The sequence below is a fragment of the Muscardinus avellanarius genome (assembly GCF_963383645.1).
Source record: "Muscardinus avellanarius genome assembly, chromosome: 17".
Lineage (NCBI taxonomy): Eukaryota > Metazoa > Chordata > Mammalia > Rodentia > Gliridae > Muscardinus > Muscardinus avellanarius.
Window position 1 is genome coordinate 63,878,382 of NC_137803.1, and position 25,347 is coordinate 63,903,728.

The 25,347-nt window shown below is 48.2% G+C and overlaps 1 protein-coding gene across 1 annotated transcript; it reads right to left on the reverse strand.

Moving 5' to 3' along the window:
- Positions 1-911: 911 nt before the first annotated feature.
- On the reverse strand, positions 912-24,941 carry RNMT (RNA guanine-7 methyltransferase; the record flags this gene model as incomplete). Its single annotated transcript, XM_080714738.1, has 10 exons — positions 912-949; positions 3,288-3,321; positions 4,875-4,976; positions 7,829-7,946; positions 12,156-12,320; positions 13,292-13,473; positions 14,996-15,105; positions 19,103-19,228; positions 22,875-23,010; positions 24,651-24,941. 10 exons carry the CDS (start codon positions 24,939-24,941, stop codon positions 912-914), a joined length of 1,302 nt encoding a protein of 433 aa, XP_080570864.1.
- Between the last annotated feature and the right edge of the window lie 406 nt (positions 24,942-25,347).

Here is a 25,347-nt window from a genome sequence, read left to right on the forward strand (position 1 = left end):
CGTGCTGACGGGCGGACAGGGACCGTCCTCGCTGGGCCAGCTGGAGGGGCAGGCAACGTGAAGCCTGGTACCCGCTTCCTGACAGTTCCAAACCCCTGCTGAAGTTACATGGACACGTCTGGAGGAGAACACGTCCCATAGGAAGATAAGAGGGGTTTTCATTACATTTGAGAAAAAGTAAATATGGCATGACTGTTCATGAAGAAAGGTGGACATGTCCGATTAGTCTTGACAACTGGACACACTGAATGCATGTGGAAAATTCTCAACAGAAAGCCAGAGGTTCCAAAGTAATTCTGTGCTGCCATCTGAAATGTCCTAAACAATTCTAGAGCTGCAGTATATCTGCAAGTAGTTATTTATAACAAAATGCAATAAACGAAATATTCTAGCTAACCCTAACTTTTATGACCGTCTCCAACCTGGTTTTAAACTTACAACCGTAGCAATATTATGTAACACATTCATATGTACAGACAGCAAATCCATTTAATCTTGAAAACGCTACGTAACAAAACTGAAAAGGAGCCCAAACACCAACAACCCTGTATGTGCTCACCAGTCTACAACTGCAACATGTTCCACACAGAAACGCACACTCAACAAGGGAGCGCTGTGCAAAGCTCAGCTGCTGTCATAGTATAGTTTTGATGAGCTAAAACAGCAAATGGGATTCTTAGAACACTGCTAAAAAATAGATTTTTAAAGACAAAGGCCCCAATTCACATACACACACAGAGTTAATCTGTCACAGACAGCAAATGTTGAATTTACACTCTGGAGTTTCTGGCAGCGTCCTGGACGTTCAGAATTAATTTACAATTCACGTAAACAGAGCCGTCAAATGGACCCGAGACGGTGGTTTGCTGTGGATGGCGGAGCGCTGCGCCGCGGCGAAGCCCGAGCAGTCCTCACTCCTGCTTCTCGAAGGCGAAGGCCAGGTAGATACCTGGAGAGGAGGCAAAGGGAGGCAGGTCAGCGCCTGTTCCAGTGGGAGCCAGGCTCAGGACGGCTGGAGGCCGAGCGAAATCCTCAGGCAGCTTTGGAGGAAGAGAACCTCATAGACGTCTATCACGTGAGTCACATTTAGGCACATATGGGGTCGTTTCTGCTTACAACACAAATATCTACCTACTACAACAGTGACATTGCAGCCCATGAAAAACCTATTCAACAGCTCTAAAATCCATAAAACGGCTTAGAATAAGAATACCAAAGTATATGAAAGCAATGAAAACTAGAATCGTAAACATCTTAGGACACAAACCTTTTTACCTGGAGCAAGACAAGCAGCCAGAATGACCACATGACAATGAGCACTGGGGGAGGGGGCAATTTAAGTTTTCTATTAAGGAAAAACCTTAAATAGGAAGAAATATAAGGGGCATGTGTGACATCAAATTAGTAAAAACCAAAATGAGCGTGTATAACGGACACACTCAAATTCGCCTCATCAGCTAGTGGTGACATAGGGGCTGGTGGGAAGTGGGAGTCAGGCACTCTGACCTCAGGCGCCCCGCCCCAGCAGTAACGCTTCCGCACGGATCGGGCCAAGTCCTCCCTCGAGTCCGGAATCCTGCTCTCAACTGTGTTCACGGTCACACAGCTAAAGGGATTCCCTGTTTTGCACCACAGTGAAGTCCAAACCCTTGTAACTCGTGGTAAAACACCATCAGTCCGTACAGTAAGGTAATCTGGGAAGGTGGCAAGGCCCAACCCGGCACTGGGATGAGCAGGCCACGCACCAGACCCCAAAGCCAGGCCCGATGGCGGAGGGACGGACCCGTGCCTTCCTGGGCCTGCCCTCCCACCACCGCACGGGTGCACCGCAGCCTTCACCAGCCCAGCGCCGCTCACTCGCTCTGCTGCTGACAACCGGCTCCAGTTTCTTTGAGTGGACATGGAATGGAGCTGAGCTGCGGACACAGTGGACAGAGGCTAGGGGACCGCAGGGGTCACGGGTCCCACAGCTCCCGTTGAGCATGAAGGGACACAGGCCTCCAGGACACTCAAGCCTGCCCAGCCTCCCGGCTGGGGAATGACTGGCCGTGTCCCCTGCTCCAAGTGATCCTTCTGTGCTGCAGTCCTGCCCAGCCCAGCCCAGCGCGTGGACCCTTGGGCTCTCTCCTGTCTTTGGGTACACCACTAGTGACTTTCTCTTCTAACTCAACACTTCCGAGTCCTGCTGTCACAGCCTGGGCTCCCACGAGGCCAGGGCTAAGGGAATGGCCCACCCTGGGACCTTGGCAACGTTCTCCCCAAGTCCTCCCTCACTACACAGAGGGAGTACCATAAACAGCAGGCTCCCTGGGTAACTCCAGGACTAGAAGGGTTCCTACAGGGGACAGTTCAGGGCAGCGCCAGGCATGTGCCTAGCACAAGGAACACAGTTGCCATTTCTCCCCAGATTTCACCACCTTCATCAGATCCTCACCTTTCAGCATTCACCTCAGTGTGCCTGGTGGTGCGTGCATTTGTGTCTGTTTCTCCTATTCAACTCCAGAAACCAGAGACTCGTTGGCTTTTATGATCCTGTAACATCCTCTTACACATAGTTTTCCTTTTCTTTTTTTGGTACTGGGGATGAGACCCAGGGTGCTCTACCACTGAGCTGCCCCCAGCCCTTCTTACTTTGAAACAGGGTCTCCTTGTGTTGTAGGCTACCTCAAACCTTGATCCTCCGGTCTCACTCTCCCAAGTACTGGGGTTGCGGGTGTGCACCACCTCGTCAGGCTCACACAGGTTTGTGGAAGTCAACACTCACTGTTACCCAGCAGCTTGTCTTGGCTGCCACTTCTCTCAACACAAATCTAAGCCAACGCTGGAGGTGCCACTTCAAGGCTGAGGGTGCCACAGGCAATTATGAGCCTCTCGGCGGAGAGGCCTGTGGTGCCTGCCCTGGAGGCTCTTCTGAGGCCCCCACTGTGCTGTTCCCAGCCACCGGCTCCATGAGCACGCAGAAGCCACAGTGAGCCTCACCGCCAGCCCCGGAGGGCCAGCGGTAGACAGAACGCATCCAAATGCCGCGTACCAAAGGCCAAGAGATCTGAAGTGAAGCTCTCCTGGAGATAGCTGTCAACTAATGAGTCAGCACCGAGAGCGTTCACACATGCTCACGGGAGCCCGTGCTGTGCACACATACCACTGCCGTGCAACAAGGGACTAGACACACACAGGGCACAAGTCTATGAGTACGCATGAACACAAACCCGCACGACCGACAGTGTGCCAAGAACTCTGCGCTGAGCCCCACAGCTGCAGTTAACCAGCTCCGACGGTGTACTTACTTGTAGCTTCCCACTCCGACTTACTCAGAGTTCCCTAAAATAAAAGGAAGGAGAACTTTAGATCCCACTTGGAAGTAAATACAAGCTTATTTTTCATTAGTGGACTGAGGTCATCCACCCACCACAAAGCGCTCTCCTGCTTAGACTAGTGGGGTGCCACTGGGCTACATTCCCAGCCTGAGATTAACTCTCTTTTGGGGACTGAATCCAGAGGCATCCACCACGCCCGGCTTGAGATGAACTCTTAATACCATCTTCTTACTACCTGTCCTCTGCCAAGAAGGGTGGCTGTGTTTAAACTGTAATTAGCGCACCCATGTGTTTACCTAGGGAATGCATCTGTCTTAACTCAGGAAATAAAATTAAAAATGCCTTTATAGCGCTGGAGAAGGGAATGACACTTTTGTGTTTTTCCAAAGGAACCAAAACACAAAGTACATGTCATAGAAGGAAAGGAACACTAAGGTCTCCAGCGCGCCCCAAGAGCCGTGCCCGCGCTGCTCCGCACAGGCCACACTTCCCCAGCTCCCGAGGCAGTGCCGGGCGGGACAGGAGGTAATTCTAAAGACACGGCTAATGTGAACGACGCTCCAAGGCGCTAGCAGAAATCTACTGTGGAAACTCCAGGCATCGCCGGGCGCGGCGGGCACGCTGGGAATCCCAGCACGCGGGAGACGAGACCTGAGGATCGCTTGCTCACGGCCGCCTCAGCCACTCAGTGAGGCCCTGTTTCAAAATAACGAATAAAAAATGGGGCAGGGGGTGGAGCTTGGAGGCAGAATGCCCTGGGCTGCCGGGCGTGGTGGCGCACGCTGGTCATCCCCGCGCTGGGGAGGCGGAGACAGGAGGATCGCACAGGTTCGAAGCCAGCCTCAGCTACTCAGTGAGGCTCTCAGCAACTTAGTGAGACCCTGTTTCCAAATAAAGTACAAAATAGGTCTGGGAGTGTAGCCCGGAGGTAGAAAGCCTCTGGGTTCCACCCCCAGTACCACCAAAAAAAAAAAAAAAAGAAAAAAAAAAAAGAAAAAAGAATGCTCCTGGGTTCCATCCTCAGACCTGCAAAACAAAACAACAACAACAAAAACCTCCAGTAATTCCTTCTTCCCTCCCTTTTTAAAATTTTCTATTTTGGGTACTGGGGACTTTTATTTTTTTGTTGTTTGAAACAGGGTTTTGCTAAGTTGCCGAGGCTGGCCGACAAGCCGTGATCCCCTGGGGATGACAAAGTCACAAGCGGTCACACCACTGTAGTGTGCTGAACGCGGGAGTCTGTAAGGACGGGACTCCCACCGCAGCATGAGGACGAAGGTGCGCTTCCCGCAGAGGTCCTGGGCCGAGGCAGAACGGGGCCTCGCAGCCAGGCCTGGAGCCGTCTTCCCTGCCTGAGGCGGCAGCCCGTGCTCAGCCACGCAGGCAGACCTCATTCTATGTTCTACAGTGTCTACTGTCACCGTAACTTGGGGAACAGACTGACAGGCGTGGACTTGAGTGAGTCCTAGGACTGCAAACAAGTAAAACGCCTCCTCAGGCCCCACAAAGCGCACCCACCCCCCATTTCCTGTAAAACACCTCAAAAGCATCACCCACCAGAGGCGGCCGCGCCTGGCCACCCTTCATGTACTCCGCCGCGTGTTCGTAGTCGTCCCCCTTGGCGGAGGTGAGCTTGGAATTCTCATTTGCAGGATACGGCTGGGAAGCAAAGGAAGTGCCCTGTTAATAGCGTACACTGAAATTTACAACTCAGAATTAACACGGTAGATCACCGGAACAGTGGAAATAACCACAAGTATTACTCCAGGACGAGAAGCCACACCTGTGTCTGAAAAAGAGCTGTAAAGGAAGGGAAGCCTCTCCCAGGCAGTGCTCTGGGAGCACTGAAGCTCAAGCCCAACAGAGGACGCCGAGCTGCAGACACCGCGCCTTCCTCAGAGCCGCTCCGGGGCCTCACCGCCACACAGCTTAGACAGCGCCATGCAGCGGAGAGGCAGCGGGACAGCGCTCAGCAGCCACCTGCTCACGCCGCAGCCAGAGATCACGGCAACAGAAACCTTGCCTCCAGCCATGAAGACTGGAGCTCAAGAAGCGAAATAACTGAGATCCTCAAATGCGTGAAGGGTCAGGAAAAAAAAAGGCTCTATTTCAAATGACCTCAAATGCTATCTATAACCAATTTTAAGTAATACCTTATACTGAAAAGTATTTTGCCTTTTGTCTCATGTAACTCAAAACATAAAAAATTATATAAAACACTTGAAGGAACGTCTTCCCTACAAAGGCTAGACATTCTTCATAACACCTCTGTCCACTGCAACAAACCAGGTAACACAGGAACCACCTGGCCCAGGTCTCCCCCAGGAACCGCTGAGAAATGCTCCGTGAAGATCTGCTTTGCCCTTTCCCCACTTTAGTCTCGAATACTAACTGGAAACGAGGCTACCTGCTGCTTAAGATCTGGACTGCTGGCACTTCCCGAACACTAGCACAAGCTACATTTTACTGCATCTTAACAAAAAAATCACTCATTTTTTAACTGAAATTTTTAATTTTAATCTCACAACTATAGTCTCACCATACCCCAAGTTCAGAACCTTATTTTGAATGGTGGCCAAACCCTCCCACGGTGGACCCATTTTCAACTTACTGAGCGCTACTCCCGTGAGGCTGCCTGCCTGTCAGGGGACGTCTCTCCCCCTCCATGACCATTTTGAAAGGCCAACCATGACTCTCAAGTTGCACAACTCAATTCAGGCCTCTTTCAACCTCACTGCAGTGTATGTGGCCTGCTATTTCCTCTGAAGGAGTGACTGTTCCAGGCCTGTTTCCGAGGAAGTGGGCTGGTGAAAGGTGGCCACAGGACACAGCTGGCCGCCTGCCCGTCTTTCCTGCCTCTCCCCTCTGCTGTGTGACCTCCGGAGGCAGAGGGAGCCCAGGAAAGCAGAGAGGTCTCAGCTGGAGGCTTGGCCAGCCCCGAGGCAGAGGCAGGGGAGCTCCAGGCAGGCTGAAGATGATGGACCTGCCTAAGGGGACACGTGGAATCTCTGGCCTGGACTCCAAGCCGCACCCGACGGCTCTTCCCCTCAGCCTCACCTCCACTCCCCGTCGTCTAACCTACCCTACACGTCCCCTCACTGCCCTCTCCTGCTCCAAGTCCTTCAAGGTCTGCAGAAGGGCCTTGGCCAAGAGGCACATACCTGCCATCCCAGCAAAGGGGGCCGAGAGAGAGGACCTGGGTCTCAGGTTCAAATAGTCTCAGCAATTCAGCGAGGCTCTCAGCAACCTAGCGAGACTCCTTCAAATATTAAAAAATAAAATAAATAGGGCTGGAGTGTAGCTCAGGGGTAAAATGCCTCTGGGTCATACACACAGTAGAAGTAGAAAAAACACCCAGGTGACTTTCCCACACCACGTGCTATACTGCCTGCATCCTGACAGCCCCAGACAGCGCAGGGGAGGAGGAGGACCGAGAAGCAGCCAGCACTTGAGGGCTCCCTGCTCTGCCTCGCCCACATCTCCTCCCTCCTTGGCCCCCGAGCGCTCCTCCCCACTCTAGCTACAGAACCATCCCTGCTGCCACAGTCCACGACTCAAGAACACCTGGAGTCACACAGATGCACAGATCTCCACACCGAGAGAGCCCTAACTGTACACGGACGGCCGAGCGCTGTGAGCCGGGACTAAGGGCAGAGGGGCAAACGCTGCTCTGGGTCAGCCTCCCACAGCACGTGAAAACCACCCCGCACTCTACATTCCAAAATCAACCTGTGTGCGTGATGCTGGGGATTGGTCCCTGTGGTGTTCTATCTCTAGGCTACACCCCCAGCCCTATTTTCTTTTTTTGAGCTACTAGGGATGGAACCCAGGAGTATTCTACCTTCAAGCTACTCCCCCAGCCATTATGAGAATAAAACAATACAGAATGTGCTTGAGATACATAACCTCTCTAATGCTCACAGCCTACTTAATGACCCTAATTCTACTGACCTGTTATTCTGATCAATAACAAGTATGTTCAAGTGGGCACGGTGGCACACACCTGTAATCCCAGTATTTGGGAGGCTCAGACAGGAGAATCACAGGTTGGCGGTTCCAACTGCGGGTGCAACCCCAGGGCACAGCTGTACAGGGCAGTTCTCAACCGGGGATAGGTTACCTACCAGGTAACCATGCCTGTCAAAGGGGGCACAGGGTGAGGCTGGCAGGCATCCGGTGCCCAGGAATGATAGTCAGTATCTTAAGAGTACACGGGACAGCGCTTCACTGCAAACAGTTACCCAGCCCACAAGCCAACAGGCCTGGGGATGAGACACCTGTTCAAAGCAGCGCTGCCTGGCAAGCAGAACGTGCGGGAGCGGCACGCACTGCTGAAGTCTTCCCTGAGCCTCCACGCGGAAAGCTTCCGTATCAGCTGCTCTTGGAGCTAAGGGCGCTGAGCAGCTGTGACCATCTGTGTCGGAGCGCGCCTAGTCTCCCGGCAGCCCGGGAGGCCCTCAAGCACCAGCACGGTCGCCACGGCCCCAGTTTGACACCTCTCCTTAACTCACCTCCAGGGCCTGCATTCGTTTTAACAGCATTTTATTTTCATTGTTCTTTATCTTCTCTTCATAGAATTCCAGAAATGTTTTTTTGAAGACTAGTTTCATATTGTACTTCTTTGCCATTCTGTCCAAAAAAAGATTAATGAAAAGGCTTCCAAAATGTTCCAATAACTTACTTTTGCAGTGACATCTGGGCTTAACTAAAAAATAAAAACCCTATTATTTCCTTTATAAGTTTACAATAGAGTAACAAAAAGCAAATGAAAGTAGGGTACTAGTAACCACACCTATAAAGATATCTGCATTCAAACTCCAGCGGCAGCAAACAGCTCTCAGTGTGAACAGAAAGGCCAGGAATGAAGACATACACCAGCCTCCGAGTCTTGGGGTGGAGGGAACTTTTCTAGGCTCCCACTGTGTTTTAGTTGGTCCCCCACAGCCGCATGGCAACAGCGGCCAGCTCCTTTCAGAAGATTCGCTGGTGTCTCCTGTGTTCCCCGAAGATGCCAATCAACTCGCACCTGGACTGCTCTGCTACAGCTTGTCTGGAAGATTTCCTTTCTACCCAGCTTCTGACTGTCACGGTGGAGACCGAGCCCAGTGCCCTGCTCGCCTCCCTGTCCTGACTACCCAGTGCGTGGGGGCGAAGGTCCAGAGTTCCATGTTCCTGCACGCTCCAAACCACTGCTTCACTGGAAATCCCCACAGAGGCCACTGACCGGTGACTTCTCAAATCTAAGGCTGAGCCTCTAAGGCTGTCTTTCTGCCACTCTCTGCTACTGCAGTAAACCCATCTGTCTCCCTCTCCTACACTCACGGTGGTCAAAATACAACACCAAGTCTTCTCTGTGTTACCCATAATGCGTCCACTACAAGCCGGCATGGCGATGCTCACCTGTAACCCCAGTACTTGGGAGGCTGAGACAGGATGATCCCAGGTCCAAAAACAGCCTCGGCAACTTAGTGAGAATCTCAACAACCTAGTGAGATTGTTTCAAGATAAAAACAAAACAGGGCTGGGTGTGTAGCATCCCCAGCACTGTTAAGTAAATAGACAGCCAGCCCACTACAAACAGGCCTCCTCACCCCCTTCCTGCTGGTGTCCCGCTCCATCACCTCACCATTCGGCTGCACGCCTAACAGTCCAGTAACCTTTACCCATGTCCCTCTCCCTAAATGAATTTCCAACTGAGGCCAGACTAATCATTCAAGAATATAAACTTGGCCTGTCCCTACCCTCTTTACACACCCTCCACTGGGCTCTGGCGCACGCAGTACACAATTCAAGGTGTCCAACCGTGGCCCTGGAGGCCGCCGCCTCCCGAGCAGCCAGGCCCTGATTCCCGGAGACCAGCCTCCGCGGCTTCCCAGTAGCTCCTTGCGCTAGACAAGCCACCTGCTCCTGCCTTCACCTGCTGGCCCTTACAGTGGGGGTGTTTTCTGCCTCCATCCTCTGCATCCTGGCTTCAGTGTGCTTCTTTACAGGTGCCTTCCTTAGTTATCAACTGTGTAATGTCTATACTACACTCTAAGGTTTGCTGTCTGCCAATTTTCTTCCTGGCACTGAGGATGGAGCCCAGGGGCATTCTACCTCCGAGCTATACGCCCAGCCCTACTTTGGCGACCCTCCTGTCTCAGCCTGCCGTGCTGGGATTACACGCGTGCCCACTACACCGGGGCATCTGTCTGCTAGGTGTAGACTTTCACCCACAGCCAACACGAGGGAGGGAGCCACAGACATTCCAGGCAGCAGGCAAAGGGAGGAAGGGAAAGCTGGTGTGGTGATGCAGCTGTAAGCCCAGCTACTCGGGAGGCTGAGGCAGAAGGATCTCAGGCAGAAGGAGGCCAGCCAAGGAAACTTAAAGGAGTCAGGATTTAGCTCAGTGGTAGAGTGCTTGCCTAGTATGTGTGAGGCCCTGGGTTAAACCCCCAATACCACCAAAAAGGGAGGGGAGAAAAAGGAAGAGGGGCGAGGAGAAAACCTCGCACTGAAGCGGCGGGAGGACGAAGTGGGAGAGACAGGGTCGGGGATGAAGCTAAAAGGCACTTGTACAGCAGGGAGCCCTCTGCAGAGACGGCAGGACCAAAGCCTCTGGCTCCTGCCAGCTGGTTTTCTATCTGTAACCTCCAGAACAGGCCTTCAGAAAGGACACCAAGTTTTACAGCTCAACACCACGCCTAGAAGGAGCCCCATTTGAGCAGTGCTACTGGACTAGGTTTTGCAATAAAAGCTAATTATACATTCTGTTCAATTTTTTAATGAAATTGCAAAAGGTATCTCAAGACCTCTATACATTTTCAGATTCTGACTCATCGAATATCTGGCTTAAATAATTTTTCTAAAAACTGGATCTAAAAGTGAGGCCTTGTGACTTTATAAGTTTATCGTATTAAGCTATTTAAGCTTATAGCAATTAGCAAGTAGAGTTGGCTAAACATGCTTAGCATTAAAAAAAATCTTTTGTTTTATTCTTTGACTTTTGGGGTTTACTAAAATTACCAATCTATTAACCAAAAGCACTAAGCCAACATCAAAGCATAAAAAGGAAACTGCTGCCGGGCGTGGTGGCGCACGCTTGTAATCCCCGCGCTTGGGAGGCAGAGACAGGAGGACCACGCAGGTTCTAAGCCAGCTGTGCTGGCTTAAGAGACCCTGTTTCCAAATAAAATATAAAATAGGTCTGGGAGGGTAGCCCGGAGGTAGAAGGGTTCCATCCCCAGTACCACAAAAAAAAAAAAAAAAAAAGAAAAAGAAAACTGCTTAATTTCTTGTTTTATAAAGTTGAAGAGTAGTAACAATTCCTAAAAGTTTACTAATTTTAAGAAATAAAAATGTAGTTTAAATTTTATAAATAGCCTGTATTTATAAAATTGTACATAAACCTGGCACAGTGGCACATGCCTGTAATCCTAGTACTTAGGAGGCTGAAAGGGAAAAGTCACAGGTTCAAGGTCAGCGTTGGCAACCAAGCAAGACCCTGTTTCAAATAAAAAATAAATAAAATAGAGCTTGGTAGAATGTCCCTCGGTTCAGTGCAACTCCAATCCTTTCCCTCAAAACTGTACGTATTTTCCTCATGTGCAGCCACAATGCTGTGCCTTTGTAACATTGCATAAAAATTTATAGAGCTCTTGAAAATCTTATACTCATAATTTTACAAACTGTCTCAATCTCTAGCCTAAACTGAGCAAAAATAAATAAAGCTTTTTTCTCAGTTAATATTCACAATAAAAGATTTAAAAAAAAAAAAAAAAAGGAAAGAAGGAAGCCAAACTCGGCCAAATACTTAAGCTGACTCGCATACTCTCTCTCCAGCAGAAAAATCTTAGACCAAGGCATAGTACCGGGTCCCAAGACCTACCCAGTAAATCTCAGCACCCCAAACTTTTCCTGTCAACAGTTTCCCAGAATTTCTAGAAATTCAGGTACATGGGGAATACATTTCCTAATCAGGACTTTATTATCAACATTGCTGGTGAGATGGAGGCAATTTCAAAGCTATAATAAAATTAATTTTTTTTTATGGTATTGGGGATTGAATCCAAGGGTGACTCTATCTCTGAGCTACAACCCCAGCTCAATTTTTAATTTATTTCTATTTATTTATTTATTTATTTATTTATTTATTTATTTATTTATTTATTTTGGTGGTACTGGGGTTCCTGGAAGTCCTTCTACCTCCGGGCTATACTCCCAGACCTATTTTATACTTTTTAAAATTTGAAAACAGGGTCTCTTAAGCCAGAGTGGCTGGCTTCAAACATGCGTGATCCTCCTGTCTCCGCCTCCCAAGCACAGGGATTATAAGTTCACCACGCCCAGTTCAATTTTTTATTTTGAAACAGACCCTTGCTAAATTGCTGACAGCTTCACTAACCTGCTGAGGCTGACTTCGAACCTGCAATTCTCCTGTCTCAGCCTCCCAAGTACTGGGATTATAGGTGTGAGCCTCCATGCCTGGCTTGAAATGAAAACTTCTGATACCCATTCTCTGTCAAAAGGATGACCCCAGGTTTATGAAACTCATATCATCAAAGTCACTAGCGGTCGCTTAAAAAGAATGTGGCTATTTGCAAACTCAGGTATTTTCTGTCACAAGTTGAAAGCAACTGGCTCTCTTTCTTACCCAAAGACAAAATAAGCCCAGGAATGAAAGCAAATGTCACACCTTAGGCCGTAGGTCTGAGTCAGCCCTGGGTCTGAGACTACCGCATTTTTTTTCTAAGCTTAGACTTTTCCTTTGGGACCCATTTAAATATGAAATAAGTAGCAGTATTGACCTTTCCCCTTTTCTTGTTAAAAAAAAAATAGTAAGTTTAAAGACATTCTTACTCAGTCAGCAATGGAAAATAGACCAAAAATTCAGGAACATCCACAACGCCTTCAAGGTGGAAGTCATATTTGCAGCCAAATAAAGGATAATGTCCTTTCTTTTGAAATTTCACAGTATATATTTCATTTCCAAATGATTCTGTTTCTGAAGCTTCAAGACGTCTTCTATCAGGTTTATTCCCGAAGAAAATAGAGAGATTAAAATTGTGATTTAGAGTACTTATTTTAGATCAGATTATGCACAGGAAAAACTATAATGCAATTTCAAATTGTGACCCTTGGTTAGCTTTTTTTTTTTTTTTTTGGTGGTACTGGGGTTCCTGGAAGCCCTTCTACCTCCAGGCTACACTCCCAGACCTATTTTATATTTTTATTTGGAAACAGGGTCTCTTAAGCAGTGCAGCTGGCATCAAACCTGCGCGATCCTCCTGCCTCCGCCTCCCAAACGCGGGGATGACGAGTGTGCCCGCCGCGCCCGGCTTGGTTAGCTTTTTATTTAAATCCAAGCTACATTTTTTTGTGTGTGTGGTGCTGGGGATGGAACCCAGAGGCTTTCTACCTCCGGGCTACACTCCCAGACCTATTTTATATCTTGTTTGGAAACAGGGTCTCACTAAGTTGCTGAGAGCTTCACTAAGTAGCTAAGGCTGGCTTTAAACCCGTGCGATCCTCCTGTCTCAGCCTCCCAAGCGCGGGGATTACGAGTGTGTGCCACCACACCCGGCTATTCCAAGCTACTTTAAAGACACAACACACTAAAAGCTCACAGAGAGTTCTAACATCCTTTAAGTGCTCAGCCCTTTGAAAGACTAAATGAAATGTTTTTCAGTCTCTTTTTGGTACTGAGGATTGACCCCAGGATGTTCTATCTCCAAGCTATTTCCTCTATGTTTTTATTTTCAAAGAGGGTCCCACTAAGTTGCTGAAACCCCTGGTAAGTTGTTGAGATTGGTCTTGACTCTGCAATTCTCCCATCTCAGCCTGCAAAATACCGGGATTACAGGCATGCATCACCATGCCTAGCTAAACGGCATGTTTCATAAACCCTATTTGTGATAAGCATTTGCTATTTAATTCTATAAGCTTAATAATGAATATCAGTATTCTGTAAACCACAATATATTTAGAGTACTTACACCAGTTCAAAGCTATTGGGAGTGGTACCAATGAAATAGCCTCCAGGGCTAAGCCTCTCACACGCATTTCTGAGCATCACATCAGCTTGCTCAGGGGACTCGAATGCGTAGTGGCAGACAAACTGGCAGCTGCAGATGTCAAAGCGCATTTCTGGGTCACGAAACTTGTCAACCAAAAGTTCCTGAAACAAACTGAAATAGGTTACAATTCCAAAGTAACTACAACACGGGTTAAAAACTTTTCAGTATAGGCATTCCCAGAATTTGGGACTCTTAAAAATAGGTATGCCCTGCCACCAACTAATCTTTTTATTAAAGTCTTCAACTTGCCTTTTCCTTGTCATATACAATGAAAGTCATGAACATTGAAGAAAGTCAATGAAAAGAAACTGCCCTGTTCTTTCTGAGGTAAGAGAGTCAAGACTGGAAGGGCAATCACAGAGCTCCTAAACAGCTGAAGCTATGTGCCTCGGACGCCTAGACAGGCTCTTTCCCACCAGTGGAGCAGCCAGGGCATTAAGGGGCGCCATGAAGCGGCACTCCAGAGCCCAAGGCAAATGCAGCTCTCCCCCAACTGCAAAAGTAACCACACCTGCCTCTGCAGTCACAGCCTCAGAACCCAAGCGGAACGCAAGTGCTGTGGCGCTCACCCTCACACAGGCGCCTGCGCTGCCCAGGGTGGAAGCCCCATCCCCAGACCATGGCTCGCCCACAGCCAGGGCGCTGCACAAGTGGGATCCTGGGCCATGGAGCTGGCGCGCTCTCCCCTCCGCTCTTCCTGCAAAACAGTGCCAGTGGAGCTAGTGAAGGCCGCGTGGGCTGGCAGACACAGCCCGGCCCCCATCTTGCCAACCCAGCACCCACAAAAAGGGCAGCAGGTGGGCCTGGCACCAGTGCTCTCGTGCTCAACAGTGCTAAACAGAAGGAACTTTAACCTCTGCCAGCAAGCTGTCGCTCCCCCAGCAAAATCTGCACCAGTGGAGCCAGTGCATGCTGGGGACAGCCTCCCAGAGCAACATGGCTGCCGGCTGGCAGGGCCTCCAGGCCCCCTCGCCAGCACAACCCACTTAACACCCGGGAGCAGCCTCAGCAAGCCTGCGTCACCAGCGTGGCCTAGCTCCTGTGTGGCATCACATGCAGTAAGTAAGATGCCCAGGTGGGCGGGCAGGCTCGGGGAACCAGCCTCTGCAGACCAGCCCACAGACTGCCGAGAGCAGGTGCTGGCAACAATCCCAACAAGGGCTACCCACAACCACTGAAACAGCATCGCTTTGGAGGGCCTCATTAAGTAGCTGAGGCTGGCCGCAAACCTGCGATCTTCCTTGCTCAGCCTTCCCATACTGGGATCACAAGGGTACGCCACCATGCCTGGCAGTACCATTCCACTTTATACAAGTGGCCGTGGACTTCGGTATTTATGGAGGTGGGAGGGTCCTGGGAAATAATCCTTCCTGAACCTTGGATACTGAGGGGTGACAATACTGGAAAATAAAACTTTCTTCAAACTCAAAAGCAACAAAGTGATTTCAATAACTCAAATTATTAAAAGCAAAATTCCCAGACGTGCTAGATGGGTTGCTGGAGGAAATTAATTCTACTAGAATTTCTAATTGAAACTAAAAATGCATATCCTAAGATTTTTAAAATTTCAAAGTCCATTTAACAAGTGAGTTAACTAAAAACAAAACACAAAAAGCCCTGTACCTTGGAAGAGTCAGCAGTTATAAATTCTGCATTAAAGATATATTCATCACGGCGGTTTTTCATGTCCTCATACCGCTGCTGACACTGTTTCACAGAAATATCCGCGATATCTGAAAGGGCAGAAGAGTGTTAGCAACCGTCAGCACAGCGGGAGCTAAGCACGAACCCCAACTGCTAGGCAAGGGTATGGACGCCGCCCAGGACCTGCAAGAGGCGCTAGTCCTTAAAAGAAAGCATGTGTTTCAAATACCCTATTCTTTCTCCACAGAAACTAGAATCTTTAATAGGTACTAATATCATAAACTCTTTTTTTGGTGGTACTGGGGCTCCTGGAAACCCTTCTACCTCCGGGCTACACTCCCAGACCTATTTTTTATATTTTTATTTGGAAACGGGGTCACTTAAGCCAGCGAGGCTGGCTTCGAACCTGCACAATACTCCTGTCTCCGCCTCCCAAGTGTGGGGATTACAAGCGTGCGCCACCACGCCCGGCCTCATAAAATCTCTTTTAAAATTCTTATTCTAAGTTAAAAGCAGAGAGTTTAGATTTCAATTGAATTACAAAATGTAATCTACACCCAATTTGGAATTCCAAGTTCCTTCTTTCACAGCGAAATGCTCTGCCCTCCTTTTGAGATGTGCGCCAGTGGTGCTGGTGCTGAAGTGCCGCACCCTGTCACAGACACCAGCAGCAGGAGCAGCCCCGCAGCACTCCCAGTGCCGCCACCTACACAAAGCCAGTGTCCTGGAAAAATCAGTAAAAATTCATCTTATTAAATCTTGGCTCGAATACATGTGTTCTAATGTTCTGCGTGACGCGATAGAAGTCACAAAGCACACCTGCTACGTGGCAGAGTGAGGTGCAGTCAGGAAGAGCGCTAGTACCGCGACCCTCTGCACCGAGCCACACGGCCACCTTCTCAAAGGAGCACCTCACTGGAAGGGATGCCTGACGAGCCCTCCTCACTCGCACTCGAGGACAGTGTCATGACAAGGAAACGAGGAGGAGTACTTGCTGCCCATACTTGCTGCCCGATACAATTTGACTTTTAAGCAAAGATTAAAATCCTGAAAGGCCTGTATCAACTACCAGTGAATGAAGCTTCCCAGTACCTGAGACTTCTCTGATCAGCAGTGATGCTGAACAAATGTGATTTCTTGATATCAATACTTAGATCTGTGCAGTTTCAGTAAACAGCACTTTCCAAAAATTATAAAACTATGCAAGACGTATAGACAGAGCAGTGGATTTTAAGGTAATACTGCCCAAACAGTTTATCGATAAGGTCTTAGACTCTCGGGCTTAAGAAACCACCACTTGTTGGGTTTTAATGTAGGATTAATGAGAAATATCCACAATTACCTCAAAAGACTATTAAAATATACTTCACTACATAACAACTAAGGAACTGACATCGTATCATGTTGAATACAGAAACTTGTGAAAATCTACCTGGCTCCTATTCAGACTGAAGAGGACTGGCAAAAACACTTTTAACAGAAAAAGGCCAGTCTTCAAATGAAATGTTATGCTTGCTGTTTTAATTTCCAATATAACTATCAATAGAGAGAAGCACACACACAGTGTTCTAGGCGATCACGTTCAGGAGGGCTCAGGCTCAGTCACCTGAAGCCTTTCGTCTCCTCCTCTCTGCTTGCACACACCAGAGAACACCTGCAGCTCTTGCCTCAGAGACCAGTTGATCTTAGCGATATTCTCCAGCTCCACCCACTTGCCTGCAACAGCGTGATTCTGTTCCTCTTCATGGCCGAGTAAAAGCCCACTGTGTACCACGACAGCTCTGTAATCCACCACAGGCTGGTTCCATCGCCGAGCTACTTGATCCGTGTGCTCTATGACTACGCACCTATCACCGCAGCAGCCTCTCACTCTGCTGCAGACAGGAGGGCAGCGCTGGGACCACGGCGGCCCACCTCGTCTTCTGAGAAGCCTCCCTACTCCATGGTGGCGCTGACCTCCCCGCACCGACAGTCTTGGTAAGAGTTCCTATCCCCACATCCTTGCAGCGTTTATCACTGTATTCTTTTGCATGTGGTACTATGGTTTGACCCAGGGGCACTGTATGGACCTCTGAGTTACACTCCTGGCCCTATTTTAATTATTTTGAAACTGAGTATAAGTTGCTGAAGGCCTGGCTAAGTTACTGAGGCTGGCTTCAAACCTGCGATCCTGCTGTTTCCGCCTCTCAAGTACTGGGACTACAGGCACGTTTCACCACGCCCGGCTGTTTGAATTCTCGGTAACTGCCACTCTGACAGGAGTGAGATTAGAGTCTCAGTGTAGGTTTTTCACACATTATTAGCCAGTTGTGTTTCTTCTCTTGAGATGGACCTATTCAGTTCAGTTGCCCATTCTCTGACTGGGCAACTTGTGTTTAGAACTTTCTACGTTCTCTGTATGTCCCAGATAGTAGCTCTCCACCAGAAGATGACTGGTCACTTCCTCCCACTCTGTAGGCTCTCTTCAGACTCTTAAATGTCTCCTTTGTTACACAGCTCTTCATTCCATGTGACACCATTTACTGATTTTTAGATTTGGGGGTCTTACTGAGGAAATTTCTACGACCATGCCTGTATGTGGGACTGCTGGGCCTATGCTTTCTTTTAGTAACCGCAGTTTCTGGTCTAATTTCTAGGTCTTTGGTCCATATTGATTTGACTCTGGTGCAGAAGCTAGGAACGGGAAACAGGAGACTTGATGGGAGAAATGGTCCAAATAGGCCATGCCCAGAGAGGAAGCTATCAGCACCAATCTCAGGACCACACTGGGACAGGTGGATCCGGGGGAATCAGAGTGCTCAGTGCACATACACTCAAGGCACACTGCACCTCACTGTGACGCACAGTTACAATGCACCAGTAAAAGATTTTATTTATTATTTATTTTTATTTTTTTGCGGGTCTGGGGATGAACCCAGGGGCATTTGACCTCCAAGCTACACCCCCTGCCCTATTTTTTATTCTTTATTTTGAAACAGGGTCTCACTAAGCTGCAGAGGGCCTCACTAAGTAGCTGAGGCTGTCCACAAACCGTGATCCTCCGGTCTCAGCCTCCTGAATGCTTGGATTACAAGTGTGCGCCACCACGCCTGGCTACAGAATATATTTTAAAAAAAATACATACGGCTTGGCGCCAGGCATGGTGGCGCACGCTTATAATCCCTGCACTTGGGAGGCAGAGACAGGAGGATCGCGCAGGTTCAAAGCCAGCCTTGCTGGCTTAAGAAGACCCTGTTCCCAAATAAAAATATAAAAAATAGGTGTCTGGGAGTGTAGCCTGGAGGTAGAAGGGTTTCCAGGAACCCCAGTACCACCCCCCCCCAAAAAAAATAGGGCTCATCAGATCAACAACTTTAAACACTACTGATTCAGGCGGTACTTTGGTGCTGCTGCTGAATTTCCTCTAATTTACCACCCCAGGAAGGACAGGACATCTGCTCATCATACTAAACATTCACACCGACCTCTGGGCTGCAGGCTGGGGTCATTCGCTTGCTGAGCACCTGTCCACCTTGGCTGGATGGCTTCAGGATCTCTAACCCTGTTGTGTAGAGCCACTCTTTCATCAAGGGTGAAAAAAAAGTGTTTTTTTTAGACACTATGATTTTTTTCTCTGTTTTATTATGATTTTTCAATAAAGATCTATCATTCTTACTCCATTTATTATGACTTGAATAAAGACAAATTTCCTATCTCAACTATCTGGTTACCCTAAAATCCTGCCTTACTCCCTCCCCTTAATTGGCGAGTTTCCCAAGAGTAGGTCTGTGGGCGCCCTCTGCAGTGAACAGCGCGGCCTTCTCCTTTACTCAGTGTCCCACCCCTACTGCTCGTGACGTTCCAGCTCCGTCTTGGCCGGTGGAAAACCTGACAAGACTCTCATCATCTCTGACAGCTTTCTCGCTTTGGGGAAGGACAAGTTCTCCAGGCTCAGTAACTGTAGTACAAAGCCAACACCCACTTCTCGCACACCCCCAGAAAGCCTGCCTCGAGACGGCGCAGCCTCGTGGGTAAGGAGGCCCTTCGCACCCACCCACCCACCCAGCCGGCCCTCAGCTCCTCTTCCCTACCCCAGGGTGACCTTACCAGTGCACACTAGCCTGCTGATCCTCCCCTTCCTCCACTTGAGCAAGTCTCCGCCTTTACCGCAGCCCAGGTCCAACACAGTGATGTCCCGAGGCTTTTTCTGTCGTACTTTCTCTAAAAATTCTCCTGAAAGAGAGAAATCAATCATGATAAAGTTTTGTATAAACTGCCTGTAATAACCAGCTTCTAACCTGTAATATGAACAGTGACAACATTTACACGGCTACATGTGGCTTGACATTTCAAAGTACGACAAGTCAATAAGCTGGCCCTGTAGCTGCAGACTGAGGATCCGTGTGCAGCGATCAATAAGCTGGCCCTGTAGCTGCAGACTGAGGATCTGTGTGCAGCGATCAATAAGCTGGCCCTGTAGCTGCAGACTGAGGATCCGTGTGTAGCGATCAAGACAGGTGTGAGCCCTTTCTGAAGGGTACTTTCAGAATCTAACCCATCATCAGAGAGCAAAGATTGCAAACCCTAATTTACACACCAAGATCAACACTTGCTGGGATAAGAGACAACGACTCCTATCATTTTTAGCTTTCTTTCTCCACAGGCAGGTGCTTAACCTAGTATACATCTAAGGAAATCACAGTAGCCCTGGAATGAGAATGGTGATTGGTCCTCATAACTTAGCCAGGCTCACCATCAGAATACAGAACCATCCAACGACGACCTTGCCTTTTTCTTTGACCATCACCAGACCCTCAACGCCCATCTACCAAATCACACGCACAGCCGGCAGGTAAGACCACAGCCCCACACGTGGGAGCCACGCAGCCCCACACGTGGGAGCCACGCAGCCCCAGCACCAGGTTAGGGCTTAGAAATATTGTAAGACTTCAAAGGGAGCAGTAACAAACCAACGACAACGACAAGCTGATAAATGAGCAGCCCAGGTCACTCTCCCTGCGCCCACCACCCGGCAGCGTACACTCCCAGGCACTTCTGTGTGCTCTTGGAGGGCTAAAATGCTCTGGGCCAATACTTCTGCTTCCAATGTGTCTAGACCCGAAACAACATGCCCCGAAGTACATGACCCCTGTTTAGCTATGAAAACAGAGGAAAAAGTATGAATCTATGTTTACATGGTCAAGACGGAGGGGAAATGGGAAAACAATCTTCCATGAAATCCTTACTGCATACAAGAACTGGACGCAACTATGAAGCAGCAAGAAGAAAGAGAATGAAGAGCAAGAGCGCGTGGAGGGGGAAGGAGAAGCGCAGGGAGCCCGAGCCCGCAGGGACAGGGCGCGGGTGGGACTCGCTGTGGGACTCAGCCCACAGCAGGGACAGGGCGCGGGTGGGACCTCAGCCTGCAGGGACAGGGCGCAGGTGGGACCTCAGCCTGCAGGGACAGGGCGTGGGTGGGACCTCAGTCTGCAGGGACAGGGCGCGGGTGGGACCTCAGCCTGCAGGGACAGGGCGTGGGTGGGACCTCAGCCTGCAGGGACAGGGCGCGGGTGGGACCTCAGTCTGCAGGGACAGGGCGCGGGTGGGACCTCAGCCTGCAGGGACAGGGCGCGGGTGGGACCTCAGTCTGCAGGGACAGGGCGCGGGTGGGACTTCAGCCCGCAGCAGGGACAGGGCGCGGGTGGGACCTCAGCTTGCGAGCTGCTGGACAGCACAGGCAAGGAGCCACAGTGCAGGAGAAAGGGCTCCAAGTCTAAGTCGTTCTTACAAGCTGTCTGTTCTCCTTATAAAAGCAATATATGTAAAATATGAAAGATGAAATTCAAAAACTGACTCAATGAAAGATGCATGGTGGAATGGTACAGTATAAAAAGCAAATGTTCTGTCTTGATGAGGACAATGAGAAAGGAAGAGAAAGGCTGAGAAGAAATTAGTACTAGTGTCAGACAGTCTTAAGAACAGAGGATGTAGCCAGGCACAGATACACCCTGTAATCCCAGAACAGGGGAGGCTGAGACAGAGAATCACCAGTTCAAGGCCAGCCTCAGCAACTCAGTGAGACTCAGAACAAAATAAAAAGGGGTGAAGAGATAGCTCAGTGGTAGAGCACACCTTGGTTCAATCCCTAGTTCCAGACACACATTAAAAAAAAAAAAAAAAAAAAAAAGAAGCCAGGCGTGGTGGTGCACGCTTGTAATCCCAGAATTCGGGAGGCTGAGACCAGAGGATCACAGTTTGTGGACAGCCTCAGCTACTTAGTGAGCCTGTTTCAAAATAAAGAATAAAAAATAGGGCAGGAGGTGGAGCTAGGAGGTTGAATGCCCCTGGGTTCCATCCCCAGACCCCCCCCCCCACATACACAAAAAGGCTGAAGATGGCAACCACCTTTTAAAAAAACAAAACAGGAAGTAGACAGTCATTTACCCTAGCTGACAACTGGCAGAATCAAATAAGCCACATTTTTGTAATATGACATGAATATTAAAAAGTGACATAAAGCCGGGCGTGGTGGCGCACGCTTGTAATCCCCGCCCTTGGGAGGCGGAGACAGGAGGATCACACAGGTTCAAAGCCAGCGCGCTGGCTGAAGAGACACTGTTTCCAAAAAATTAAAAAGTATAAAATAGGTCTGGGAGTGTAGCCCGGAGGTAGAAGGGCTTCCAGGAACCCCAGTACCACACACACACACACACACACACACACACACACACAAAAAGCGACATTAAAGTATTAAGAAGTGTTTGAAATGAGTCTAGTTAAGTTCCCATTCCGACTACTTCTCATAATGGGTCATTTTTCTTTGAAAACTGGTAAATTATCATCAATTAATAGAAAATATCACAATTAGCATTTTATTCTGTCCAGTAAAATTAAAAATGTATTCTCACTTTTGCTTAGACTGGTTTTAAAAAAAACTTGAATTATGAAAAACTTCAAAGTATGCCAATTTTTAAAAATTCCCTAAATTCAAGTAAAAGTCTATTTTAGCTGGGCTAGGCGGGCACACCTATAGTGCCAGTACTTGGGAGGCTGAGTCAAGAGGATTGCAGGTTCAAAGCCAGTCTCAGTAACTTAGGCCCTGTTTCAAAATAAAATAAAAATAAGAATGCCCCTAGGTTCAATCCCTAGAACCAAAAAACAAAGGTCTATTTCATGTACTAGATATACAAAATAATAATCATATTCTGAATATTTTCTTTACTAGCTTCCATTTTAATTTCAAAGATTTGTTTCCACAAATACAATGTTGGCTCCAAAATGAAAATGCTGAATGTCTTCATTAATCCTCAAAGTAAATATCATTCCTTCCAAGATCGCATTCAAGAGAAACACGTTCACTGGCCACGATGACCAATGCCAATGACGAAAGCCCCAAAGATTAAAAAAACCACGACACTGCTTTTTCTTTACCTAATGGAACCTGAATGTTCAATCTGATAACACCGCCCCAAAACTATTATTACTTAATAACAACAGGCAACGTTAACTGTAAGTAGAAAGAAGTATACTGCTTTTGAAAGCCCGATTAACTTAACATCAAGTAAACATTCATTAATATCCTATGCAGCTAATCAGAGGTAAATAGTAAAAAGATTTATCTCAAATGTCTAGTTTTAGTTCCAAGTTTACAAACTCAAGATTTGATCATTAAATGAATAAGAATTAATATACTCAGTAGCTTGAGATATGGTTAACATTGGAGAGAAGAAAAAAAAATAAAGTTAGGGGCTGAACAAGTGGCTCAGGGTACAGCACTTTCCCAGCATGCAAAAGGCCCTGGGCCCAATCCCAAAACTACAAAAACAATCAATTACGTAAAACAAAATACTTCAATCTAAAAGGCCAAAACCACACGTACCGATCAGAACACTTTTAATCCAATTATTAAAGTTTCTCATGTAGAAGATGCGACTCTGACTGCGCGTCTCCAGACCGACCTCCTTCAGCTTGTTGTAGTGGGCGGCCACTGCGGAGCTGTGTCCTCCCTCCAAGTGCTGAAATTAAGGAGAAGCACAATGAGCGTCAGAACGTGGCAGAGTAAGGCCGGGACATCTGACCTGCAAAGGGAAGAGCCCTCCTGATGTAAAACCTCACTCGCAATGGCGCCCCACAAAACCCACCAGTCACCGCGCGGCCTGCGCCCCTGATCCCTACGGAGAACCGGAGGGCGGGACTCTCGTCCTGACCGCCATCTGTGTGACCCTAGGGCCCATGTCTTAATAAGGCTCCTCTTCCTGAAGTGAGCCAGGAATGGCGTTCTCAGAAGGAAATACGATAGAAATAAGACACCACACCTGTTACATGTAATCGTGACAGAAAAAAAATAGAAGGGGAGCAGAACAGGCAGGGACCCGTTTCTCTACGACATGCTCTTAATCTAACCTGACAATTTTTTTATCTGCATTCTATACGATCCCGGACATTCTATAAAAAAACAATCCATGGTAGGTAGAAGGCTTCTGATCCCTCTACCTCTCTTCAACCACAGTGCCTCACCTTTTACCTCTTTTACATACAAGTTTAAGAGTAAGACTGAATTTGAAAAAAACCTGCCAGTAAATGTTTGAAAAAGTACATTTGAAATACAAACTCACTTTGGTACCAGAACACCAGTAACAAAGCCCAGAATCGTGCCGGCTGCGCTCTGCAGGGCTGATGGCAAAATCCTCATTCTTTAGTTCTCTTTCCTCCAACCTGGCTCTGCCAGCACCCTTCCCGCTAGTGTGAGGATCCGCTACCCCAAGCTCCACGGACAGCCTGCTCAGTACAGGCACCTGCATCTCCTTAAACCATGCAGGCTGCCATGTGCCGAGGGCAGCGGCGGTTTACACGAACGCAAGACGCAAAGCCAGCTGCCGATTCTGCACTTTTGCACTGAAGTGATCATCTTAACTACCTCGGACAAAAACAAGATGACCACCTAGGAAAAAAGGAGAAAGGGCAAATCATACCTCAAATTTCTGTCTTTTTAAAACAGAGAAAAAGCAAACTATAAAAACTAGTTTTTAGCCAGGTGTGGTGGCACATGCCTGTAATCTCAGGACATGGAGGCTGACAGGAAGATCACAGATGTGAGGCCAGTATGTAGACAATTAGCAAGAACCTATTCCAAAATTAAAAATAAAAGCCAGACGCAGTGGTACATGCCTGTAATTCCAGTGCTTGGGAGGCTGAGACAGGAGGATCGCTTGACTCTTAACCCAGTGAGACCATTTCAAAATAAAAAAGGGGGCTGAGGCGTAGCTGAGAGGTAGCAGGCCCCTAGGCTCAATCCCCAGGACTACAAAAATGAGTAAATGAATGAACAGGGCTGGAGGTGTAGCTCTAGGGAAAATACTTCTGGGCTCAATCCCTAATACCCCCACCCCATAAACACACACACACACACCCCACTGGCTTTCTAGTTTCTGATCAAATAAGCATTCAGAAATAACGTAAAAGTTATTACCACAAGATTCACCTTATCCACAAGTAAGCCCTAAGAGTCAGAGCCTACTGTCTTAAGGCCACGGTTACTGAAGACACAGCATTCTTGGACTCTTAAGATCCGCAAAGCCAGCCTAAGTCACAGCTGCTCCACGGTTCCTATTAGAAATGGACAGGCTCTACTACAAATAAGAAGCACTGAACGTACGTTCTGCTTTTCAGGAACGTCCTGGAGCTCCGTCTTTCTCTTTTTCTGAGCGCTAGCTGCAGTGCAGGCTTCATCTTCAGGAACGTCGTCAGCTTCCAGTTTTCTTTTGCTTGAGATGCCTTCAATACCACCAAGACTTGTCTCCTCCGGGACAGTTTCGACACCAAGCTTTCTTTTCCTGGACGGAGACCCGCCCTCATCACTGGGGCTTTCCTGCGAGGCGCCATCCTCACGCTCCCTTCTCTTTCCTGGAGCGTCCACTTGCTCACAGTCAGTCTTTCCAGGAAGCATCGTCCCAGAGGCTGCCTTGGCTTCACCAGTGCCGAACGGACACCCTGTGTGAGCATCTACTGATGCTTCTGCCTGCTCAAGAGACATCTTTTATATTCCTCTGCTTCTGGGGAATTTTCCTCTCTTGACTATGTGAACTGATGGTAAAACTTCATGAACCGACACTAGAATGGCAAGAATTCGCTATTACTTACATATACAAACATCAAGCCTTTAAAAACAATTTTAACTAGAAGCTTAACACTTAATGTCACTGACCAACCAGGAATTTTTTTTTAACCAATCTTACTGCAGAGAAAGTATTGAAAAAGTTCTGTCTACTGCGAACTTCTGAATATAAAGTAGTAATTATAATCTCCTCAGACTTCCAAAACATTATTCCTAATTCACTATCCGCATTAAATCT